At 36.6% G+C, this 10,515-nt stretch overlaps 1 protein-coding gene across 2 annotated transcripts; it reads left to right on the top strand.

The window, feature by feature from the left end:
- Nucleotides 1–308: 308 nt before the first annotated feature.
- Nucleotides 309–9,223, top strand: cep78 (centrosomal protein 78). Of its 2 annotated transcripts, none has more exons than XM_023343128.1 (16): nt 309–438; nt 1,961–2,229; nt 2,340–2,515; nt 2,986–3,058; nt 3,147–3,250; nt 3,367–3,541; nt 3,658–3,771; nt 4,072–4,136; nt 4,227–4,329; nt 4,912–5,014; nt 5,174–5,213; nt 5,340–5,486; nt 5,619–5,696; nt 5,859–6,040; nt 6,891–7,053; nt 8,344–9,223. In XM_023343128.1, exons 2-16 carry the CDS (start codon nt 1,968–1,970, stop codon nt 8,905–8,907), a joined length of 2,349 nt encoding a protein of 782 aa, XP_023198896.1. In that variant the 5' UTR covers nt 309–438; nt 1,961–1,967; the 3' UTR covers nt 8,908–9,223. The 2 variants fall into 2 exon arrangements, with proteins under 2 accessions (XP_023198896.1, XP_023198895.1); XM_023343127.1 differs by having other exon boundaries at nt 5,619–5,699.
- Nucleotides 9,224–10,515: the final 1,292 nt, after the last annotated feature.

Below are 10,515 nucleotides of genomic sequence, written 5' to 3'. Positions count from 1 at the left end.
ACTAGAAAAAAAAAAAACTTGTAGCCATTAGTGCAATTATGCTGTGGGCTTATAAAAAAGATATTTGGACGGAGAAACTGTTAAAACTAGCTTTTCTTTTCCAAGGATATATAATAAGCAATTTCTCAGTTCTTTATCATATTTGATCCACGTTTTAAAAGCCATTGCATTAGCCGGTTTCAGGCAAACACAACAGTAGTAAATAAAGCTTTTCTTCTGAATCATCTGAGCTTCATCTGCGTCGATAGGTGGCAGCACCTGCTGCTTGGAGACTGACATAAAGAAGAAGAAGAGGAAGTGGGCGCTGACAGAGCAACACCGCCACTTTTGAGCTCATCATTAACCGTTATAAACACACCGTAGAAATGGTAAAGAAACCAGCCTAAACACAACGCTAGAGTTATGTCTTTTCGATAGAGTCTCCAGACATACAAAAAGGTATATTTCATTTTTTATAAGTACTTTATATGACTTAGAAATGCATGAAATTCAGGAGTTTTATGGACTTGTCAACAATAGAGATGGTTGCTAGGAGCTCAGTTTAGCTAACCGATGGCAGAATTGAAGCTTTCTTTACAGACTTTTAAAGATGTATATTTTTTAACGTGACTAAAGGAAACGTTGACGATTATCTTCAAGTTAAATTCTCTGTCTGTTTATCTTGAGTTAATTTAAATGAAGTCTTTTAATTCTGAATTTGTCTTTAAAAGGTTCGCATTTTGGTGTCAGTTCATATGTTAATACCCATGATGGCAGTTTTCTTTCGGCAAATACCAACCATTTTCTTACGTTTACTGAATGAGGCAATTTAAAGAGTCTATTACTCCCCTCCAAAACTCAAAGGTAAATTTAAATGTTAACTGCAAAGCCTCAAAAACTTTGCAATTAACACAACTGCTTTAATTTGAATAACTTAATTTTCCATGTTGAAAGATACAATGAGATTGAAGCTAGAAACAGAAATTGCTGACAATTTCAAACTCACACACAGAAACTTGTAGTACATGCAGATTATCAGTTAATCTGCATGTACTACACTGCAGCCAATATAAAAATAAATAAACTAGAACCTAAATATATTTCCTTACAATCGTTTGATACTAGAACAAAAATAGTGGAAGTTGTTAAAGGTTCATTTTGGTATTTACTCTTATTTTCATTCACAGTTCTTTTTCAATGTCAATTCAATCAAAAATATAAAATCAGCATGCAATACTTTTTGCTTTTAAGATATTGCCTAACATAAAACTAGGACAGTAGAGCACATCACCCCAGTTCCAAAGTTCTTACATTGGCTCCATATAATTCAGAGAATAGACTTTGAAATACTTTTGTTCATTTATAAAACACTGAACGGCTATCTTGTTACGTTTTTATTACATATAGCACTTAGAATGGCCTTGTTGTTGAAAGGTGTGACACAAATAAACTTGATGATGAATAATGATAAAATATCACATTAAAATGGTAAACAATAAGCAGGGGACACTGTCTTGTCCTACACTGTTCTGTACACCTCTGTATTTAGTACTTTTTACTATTAATCTATAGTTTATTGAGAGTAATCAACGTTGCATAGAAAATGTCCCAGAATGCACCTAGTTGCACATATATTTGAATAAAAACCCAACCAGACCCAACAAGATCATGAAGTCACCTATGCTTTTTGGTTTTATTTGTAAATTATTTTTATTTATTATGTTGTGTCTTTTCCCTGATGTTATATGTTTATTATTGTTATTTTGACTTTTTAGAATGACAGGTGTTTTTGATCTGGTTCAAGAAAACTGTTCCTGCATGTTGGTACAATGAATGTTAAACGAATCATAAGTTGGTTTGAATCGAGGTAGAAAGTGTTTGCTACTCTTTAAAGTCATGCTGTTCACACATATGGTCTTTTCCAGACTATAATAAAAAAAATCTCATGTCTTTTTAAACCTTTATTTATTTTGTTTTCTAGGTCAAAGATGGTTCAGAGCAGTGCTCAGATTCGACAGCAGGGTCCTCATGACTTCATGGCATACTATGAGTTTTCATGTGCGAAGCAGGACTCGGTTCCTCTCCGTGCTGTAAAGATAAACTTAGATAAAGGAATGCTGGACTTTAACGGAGACAAGCTGAAATTAGTGGACTGGCCGCCTATTCTCAGCTCTATATCCATCAACAAGCACCTGCATCATATTGCAATAAGCAGCACATTTCAGGCAGGTGTAGCTTTTGCAGATTCAGGTAAGAAATGCCAATGAAAAGTGGACTGGGCACATTCATCCAGACTTTAAAGCAATGACAATTGTACATTAAATGTTTTGCTTATTTACATCAATCACTAATCATTTCAGATATAAGTTACGGTAAGTATGGCAGCAGGAGGAAGATCCCCCCCATTCGCTCCAAGGACATGACATTTAAACTGTGTAAGACTCTGAGAGAGTGTCTCACTGTCTCTCCCTGCCTCAAGACTCTTCATCTTCACGGACTTCCATTGAGAGAGAGGGACCTTATCACTTTAACAAAGGTAAACACAGCCTGCAACAGTAATTTAATCGTCTTTTAATTCACTTATTGATATTGGTACAACACTTCACATTTGTTTGCATCAACAACAAGAACACGTTTTTGCCTCCATTGGGTCTGATCAGTGGTCGGCAACTTTTCTGCTTTTGCTTCAATTAATTAAAAGCATCAAAACTATAAATTATTAAAAACATATTTAAGTTCACTAATGCGCCAACAAGAACATGTGGTTTAGTTAACTTCATGGAGTTTAGTAAAAGTTAGAGCATTTACATCATGTGATTTAGAAATGAGGATAATCTTCCAAATTATTACCTTTGACAGAGATCCTGCAGCAGATTTCTGTCCCCAGAACAAATTGTAAAGAAAAAGACAAATTTTTATGTGCTTCAAAAAACATTTAGAAAAAAAGCTTAACACCTGTTTCATGTAAGAGTAGAAATTTTAAGTTTTTCTTGTCTGTGGTTCCAGGGCTTGGCACAAAGCTCTTCCGTGGAAAACCTTTCTCTGGCTAACTGTCCCATCTCTGATGAGGGCTTAGAAAGTATGTGCTGTATATTCTTACTTGTAGCACAAAGAAATGTTTTTCTTTCAATTTATTCTATACATGAATATGTTGTATCTTGTTTCAGTCATTTGCCAAAGTGTGAAATATTCTACAAGCATTAGATCGGTGGATTTTACTGGATGCAATCTAACCTGGATAGGAGCGGAGCATATGGCCAATATCATCAAGGTGTAAAATCTGACTTCTAGCTTTTAGCTAAGATAAATGTAGCCACATATTATTGTAGGTCCAGAATCCACGTGAGAAATATTTGCCCTGAAAAAAGGACATTGTATTTGTTTTAGCACCAGGCGATGCAGAGACACAGCGCTGCATGGGCAGAGTCCCTGAGGTATCGACTTCCTCAGTTCGATGTAATGAGCGGCCTCCGTCGCGTCACTTTAAATGGAAACTCTTTGATTGGGGATCGCGGTGCTGCTGCTCTTGCACACGAGCTGACTGAGGACCTGTGGGTTAAAGGTTTGTTGGGATATGTAGATTACAGAAGAAGAAGAAAAACACAGTACTTGAAGTTTTTTTGAGTTCCTGTTTATTGGATTTTGCTGAAAGGTTTTTGGTTTTTGTCCCTTGAACAGCAGTGGATCTACAGAAGTGTGGTCTGTCCAATGAAGGAGCTCGTCGTTTGTTAGAAGCTCTGAAAACGAATTCCTCTCTGTGTGTGTTGGATATCCGTAATAACCCTTTAGTTGGTAAGACTGTCCATAATTACAAGTCCTGCAAAAATCTTCATATCCATCGTCCACTTAAATGTTTGTCACGTTACAACCTTCAATATAATTTATTTGGATTTTTAAAAAAAAAAGAATGTATTAAGAAATATGTTGTGGAAGGAAAATGCCTTTGTATTTAGCCGACAGGGTTTGAGTAGAAATCGTTTCAAGCTTTTAAAGATTTCACGACACATTGTTTTGCCCTTCATCTGTAGATGCAGAATTGTTGTTCTGTTATAGAAATAACTGAGCATGCTCCCAACTTTTTTTCCTTTACAGACAAAGTTTTAATTAAAACTGTGATCGAGAAAGTACTAATGATCGCTAAGGGACAATCATCGGAGGTAACACTTTGTGGTATTAGCATTCACAGTGTTTTGTAGTATGAATTACTATTTTAAGTTGATAATTTATTTTCTCCTGTTGTACTGCAGTACTGCTGGATAAAACCAACTAGCACAGAGTCACATAAAGCATCTGGGCCGAAAAGAGGAGTCATACCCGTTACAGTAAGACGAAGATCAACATATAGGAAAGGTATATGTGTACGCATATTTAGAAAAATCTGGTTGTGTTCACCAAGGAACAATACATGCTTGTGAGAACAGGCAAACACCAGCATGATATCGTGTACTTTAAATGGTTGAAGTTACCAATTCATAAAGGCCTGATTTTAGCTTTTATCAACCTGTCATGTTAAATGAGAGAAATAGTTCTGTTTTGTATTACCCACACAGACCATTTCATTATTCTTAAAAGCTTTCTGAACTGAGTTCAATTTCTTCTTGGTTAGTTTTATTTCCCCTGTTGGCAGGTGTAAAAGTACACTTGAAGATGATTTTCTGTTTCATGACCTTCCCTATATGTAATTACCAGCTTCTTGGTTCATTCCTGTGATTAAGTTAATTGGTAAAATTATTTACTGATAAAAACCCATTTGATTACCGATGACCAATTTAGATGACCTCTTGGGTATTTAGAGTCTTTCACACTTACAATCCATAAAATAGTTTAATGAGGGATTTGTGCTTGTTGGTGCATTTGATGACATAAATAAAGCATTAAGTCCTTGTTTAAGTTTTTGATGTGGTTCTTTTACTCCTACAACTTCTCTTAAAGGAACCTCTGTAGGTCAGAGTTCAGCTGTTGCTCAGCCCAAGAAGCTATCTTCTCACTCCAGTTTGATTCCATGGCGTGCGGCTGCACGAGCTGGACGCCAAAGGTGCGGCGATGTGAGGAAATCTGTCTTTTTTTTTTTTTCTTTTGGTGCACGGTTTTTGGTTTTATATCTAGTCGAAATTTTGAACAGCAGAATAAATCCTACAATACGTTTTAAGGATTAAATGGATACTTTAATTTGTCTTTGATGCTTTTCTTTCAGAGGTCTTCCTGGCGTTACCATCATAAACCAGAGCTTCGAGGTGAGGTTCCCTTTGATTATGAACGGTTAAAAAAAATTGGTCAAACTCCTTTCAGTAATCCAGTGTTAAGGACTAAATCTGATCTTTTGATTCACTGTAAAACATGCTTTATGTTTGCTCCTATAGGGTGCGGCGGCAGTCGAAGTCACTGTGGAGTCAAACTCAGAGGTCGAGGACAGTGAAAATGAAGAATTGGTGGTGGAAGTGGGGCAGACATCATCTTCTCTTGGAGCCACGGACAGAATAACTGGACAACAGTATGATCGCATTCAGGTCAGCAACCATAATTGTTTAGAGAAATAAAAGAATCTGGGGCGTTGTTGTTTTATTCCACATGATTTTGTAACTGATTTGTCTTACTGAGAGTCTCTGCAGGTTGAATGTGTCTATATGTTTGCCCTGCAGATGGAGCTAAAGGAGTGCCGTCTGAGTTTGGCAGCGGAGCGCAGGGCTCGACTAAGAGCAGAGTCCAGGCTCCAGGAGGTGGTTAGATGTTTAAATCAAGACTTCAGTTACTTCTGTTTTGACTTTATTTTCAATAATGTTTTGGTTTAAAAATGCTTTACAATTTTTGAAATGCAGAATTTTCTTGCATTACTTTACCAGATTTTCTCAAAGATGCAGGCATCTTTTATTTCTTCTCAGTGCGAGTTGGAGAATGGCTATCTTCGTGATGCCAACCGTTCGCTGTCTGAAGCTCTAGGAGCTCCTGGCTCTGGATCAGCACTTCGGACTTTCAGCTCTCTTGAAGACGAGACAGTCCTGGAGAGCATTGAGAACTCTTTCAATAAGTTCCACGCCTTCCTGGATCTCCTAAAGGATGCAGGGTGGGTTTTTCTTTGAACTACACCAGATTATGCAGGAGTTGTAAAACAAAATTCAAAAGTCTTTATTTGTAGAACACGCACATGCACAAAACAAACAATGTTAACACACAAACAGAAGAAGGTTAGTATAAAAATACAGATGTGTGCAGTTACCAGAGGTGATGATTGTTTGAAGGAGTTGTGATGATAAAGAGGCCCTAGAGATAACAGATTCTAAAATCCTGACTAATGTTAAAAACTAGACAGATTGTAAGGACTAATAAAAAAGGTTTAGTTAAAAAAAAATCACCAGAAAGAGACAATCTGAATATTATTCAACCTGTTTTAAAGTCAGTCCATCATGAAGAGCAAAACAAATGCACAATATATGTAATTATTTACGTTCATTGTTAAGCCAAGCTGAAAGATTGGTGCAACAACAGATAGGATTGACCTAAAAGAAGGTTTTTATTAATCTTCAGTTTACTTTTACAAACATCAGTGGTCTCTGTTGCTGTCTGGTAAGCTCTCAGGCTGATCCAGTTTAATCAGATTATATTAATCTGTTTAATATAAAACACACTGAGTTATGTTCTTTGCTATGAGGAATTATCAAAGTATCACTAATAAAATAAAATCATGTACAAATTTGTGGGATTTTACCATTAATGGCTCTGAAAATCTAAAACATTTTAAGGTCAGTTCTAACACACAGGTGTCCAGTGGAGTGGTCTTTGAGATTATTATTAGCTTTATTAGCTTTGTTTTACAGAGAACAGAAAGCCAAGTATTGCAGTATTTTTTTTCTTCTTGGTTATAAAAGCATCTGTTGAAATCTTCAGCATCTACAGATCTCTTTCCTTATGTTTAGCCTTGGTCAGCTGGCATCAATGGCCGGGATCAACACCTCCGATTTCCAGCCTCTTGGAAAACCTCAGCTGTCCTCCACAGTGGGACCACAGCAGGAACGTGCCGCCTCAACAACCGCAGGCCAGTTCAGGGATGTTCAAGCACAGTCTCATAACGCTTCTTTGGTGAGGATCTGGGAACAGTATGTTTTCATCTGCAGCAGTAGCTACCGGGTGGTGCGTGTCTTAAAACTGTTGCATGTTATTTTAAAATGAGTCACATTCCTTTTATATTAGAAACAGGTGAAAAGCACTGCGAGAACCTTTGTGTTATTTAATTACCGTGCTGTAATTATGTTTGCAACATGCTAAAATTATATATAATGTTCTGTTGAAATGCGTTTTAAATATGCAACCTGGAATGTTTTTATTTATGAACTTAAATTCCCCAAACCATTTGGGTTCACCATTCCTCCAACTGTGTGTTTTCACACCATGCGATCCAAAACTGGACTGATTCTGAGAGTGTGCCTCCTACCTCAGGAGTGTTGCTGCCCCAGAGTCCAGTTTGAAATTAAAAACCAGAAAATCAGACAATAAAATGTCAATATCAGATTGTTTTAAATCAGTTAAACGCTAATTGTTATTACAAATAATGTGTAATGTTATTACACAGCAATACATGACCTAAATACTTTAATCATATTAACAGATTCATATTCAACTTTTTACATTAAAATGTAGTGCTAGTTATCAAATAATGCTGTCGCTCTTTACTGCCTATTTGTAAACAGGTATGTAAGGTAGCTCAGGCAACTGCATAGTTGGTTAAATCTGCAGCAGGGTGAACGCCCATCTGCTGCTACTGAGCACGTCTGTGAGAAGACAGAGCAGACAAACAAAAAACACAGAAGTTTCCATGTCAAAGAAAAAGCATGGAGTTCATAAACACACAGAGAGAACATGAAGTTATTGGAAGCAGTAACTCAGCTGATTGCCTCATCCAGGAAATGGAAATACTTTCATAAAGTAGAAAAAATAAAACAAAGTTAATGGCAGCAAAATCCGCCGATAAACCATAATTCTATTAGATGTGGACTGTTAATATTAGGGACTTTATATATAAAAAGGAGAATTTTATGATAATCAAGGAATTGATGCTAAGTTTGTAGCTTGACCTATAAATTATTACCTATTGACAAATTACACATAAGTTGACTAAGTCATTATATAAATAGGATCTAATTAGAATGTATGTAATTGAATTCAAACCTGTTTATATTTTTGGAAGCATTTCATCTTATTTCTGTTTATAAATCGGATCTGCTGCTGTTGTGAAGTTCCTTAGGATGAATTTTGTTGTGAACTGGCCCAGTTGAAACAATCTGGACGGATCTGAATTCTTACATGGTGCGGTTTTGTTACCATGGCAATATCTTCATTAGGTCTAAACTTTCATTGCTTGTTTTATTTCAGGCAGGTAGAGTGACACCCTATCCTCCTGGTGCAACAGCCTTCTTTCCCACTAGTCGGCCTCCTTCCTTGCATAAAGACAGATTAGTGGATGTGACCTTTAATCACACTGGATTAGATGCAGCAGCCCCGGCGCTGCCTGGAGAGAAGGAGCCGCATCAATATTTTCGGCCTGATACGCAGCCCGACTTCGGCTCTGAGCACAGCCAGAAGTCATTTGACCATTTTCCTTTCGGTAAAACCTTCCAGTCTCAACCAAGCAGGCAGGGGATGGAAACTAGCTCCAACAGAAGCAGCAGTTACCACGGAAACGGCTTAAGCAACAACTCCATGTACAGTGGAGAATCTCAGAACAACAGCACCCACGGTGGCTTCCCTGAGAGTGTCAGCGAGATTATGAGTGACAAGGGAGAGTCTCTGGGGTCAGTGGGGTCAGTGAGCAGTGGGAATAGGAGGCCGATGTTTGGTCAGCCGGGGTCAGAGGGATCAGAGGGTTCGGAGAGAGGAGCTTACTCTCTGAATCAAATCGGCTCTCTTGGAGGTCAGTCAGTAGATAAGTTCTTTTGATGTTACATGAAAATGTAATAATCCTACTTTGTCAGACTTTTCTATAACTTATCTTTTTTGTACTGATTGAAACATTAGTGTGGAAACTGGTGGCCTTTAAAAAATTTTGTAAGACAATATCAGGAGTGTTGCTTTTTTTAAGAGACTGAAGTGAACCAGATATATTGTTTGTATTACATTTGCAAATATTTTTAGTGTATGACTGGAAATATTTAGCAAAGTAAGAGTAGATCCCTGGGCTTCCGAATCAACACTACCTCAGTATAGTGTTTATATCTGTACTGTTCCAGTAATCTAATAAAATTGCCTTATTTTCTCTGTGGGCCTAATTATTTTCTCTTCTTGGAATTAAATAATTTAGTTGTATCTGTTCAAAATATCTGTTTGGTCATTGTGATATGGATCTTGCGTTGTACAATTTAATAAACATTTTTGGTTAAAATATTTGCTTTTTGCGTTTTTGAAGTCATTTTGAAACACAAAAACTGTTTTGATAATGCATTTCTAGAAGAGGTTGTCTTTTTATGTGACCAATACTGTGAGCCGTACTGAAACTAAATATTAAAATATTGATGCTGCTAGTTTCTTCCATCTTACAGATTGTTAAGCTTGTGTTTGAATATTACGTTTTGTGTCAGTATCATGAGGACACATCCACCATGGCTCCTTAAAACGTTCAAAAATGTCCAAATTTCCCTGTTAAATATCTGGCATTTCAGAGAAAAAGTGCAATAACAACTTCACAGATGTTGTTGGGTAGAGTCGAACATAGTGTTCTTTTAGACCAAGCATCATTCATTACTGTGACCTCACAACACCAGAAAAATAATTCCTGCACAAGAAACAAAGAGCAAAAACAGCTCTGCTAACCAGCTTTTTCCTTCAACTTCTGCCCTGTTTTCACCCAAATAGATTGTTTGGGTCTTTATGGATCTGATTAGAGCAGGATGGTGGTGCAGTTGTTGCCTTGCAGTTGTAATTCTCCAAAGTTTGAAAATTATGTATCACTTCATGTTGGTCTAATAAATAAAATCACAACACAGTAAAGTTGTTCCTTGTAATGTGACCAAACAGGTGAATGTTTAAAAGAAATGAATAAATCACACCCACAACAAAGCTTTTGATGACAGTTCACAATTTTTATTGCAAATATACAATATAGGATTTTTCAAATCACAGACATAATATGTAGCCAACACTGCTAATTTTATTAGCTGACCTTTACTTAGGCACTGCATAAATTCTTGGTTGTTTATACAACATAACCAACTTAGTGCTCATGATCTGAAAGCATATTGTGGTGCAGAGTTGAAACTTGTTCTGAGGCTCTTTCATTTTAAAGGTTAAAACTGGTTGTTCTATAAGTTTCTTAGCTGCGAGTTAAAATCAGTTGTTCACTCATGAATATAAATCAGTTATGAGGAAAATGAGAAATGTAGGTTTCTATCACTGACCTTCCCTGATTCGTCTTTATAATTTGAGAGTTAAAAGCAACATCTTCCATATACACTTCAGAATACTAGATGAATTCTGCATGATTGCAAGATTGTGGTCTGTAAACTTTAAATCTTGTTCTGATCCCAGATTATGTTTCTCAGAAATAAATTT

The sequence above is a fragment of the Xiphophorus maculatus genome, chromosome 12 (assembly GCF_002775205.1).
Source record: "Xiphophorus maculatus strain JP 163 A chromosome 12, X_maculatus-5.0-male, whole genome shotgun sequence".
NCBI lineage: Eukaryota > Metazoa > Chordata > Actinopteri > Cyprinodontiformes > Poeciliidae > Xiphophorus > Xiphophorus maculatus.
The sequence above is the reverse complement of the archived record's forward strand: the minus strand, read 5'-3'. Positions and strand labels throughout refer to the sequence as shown.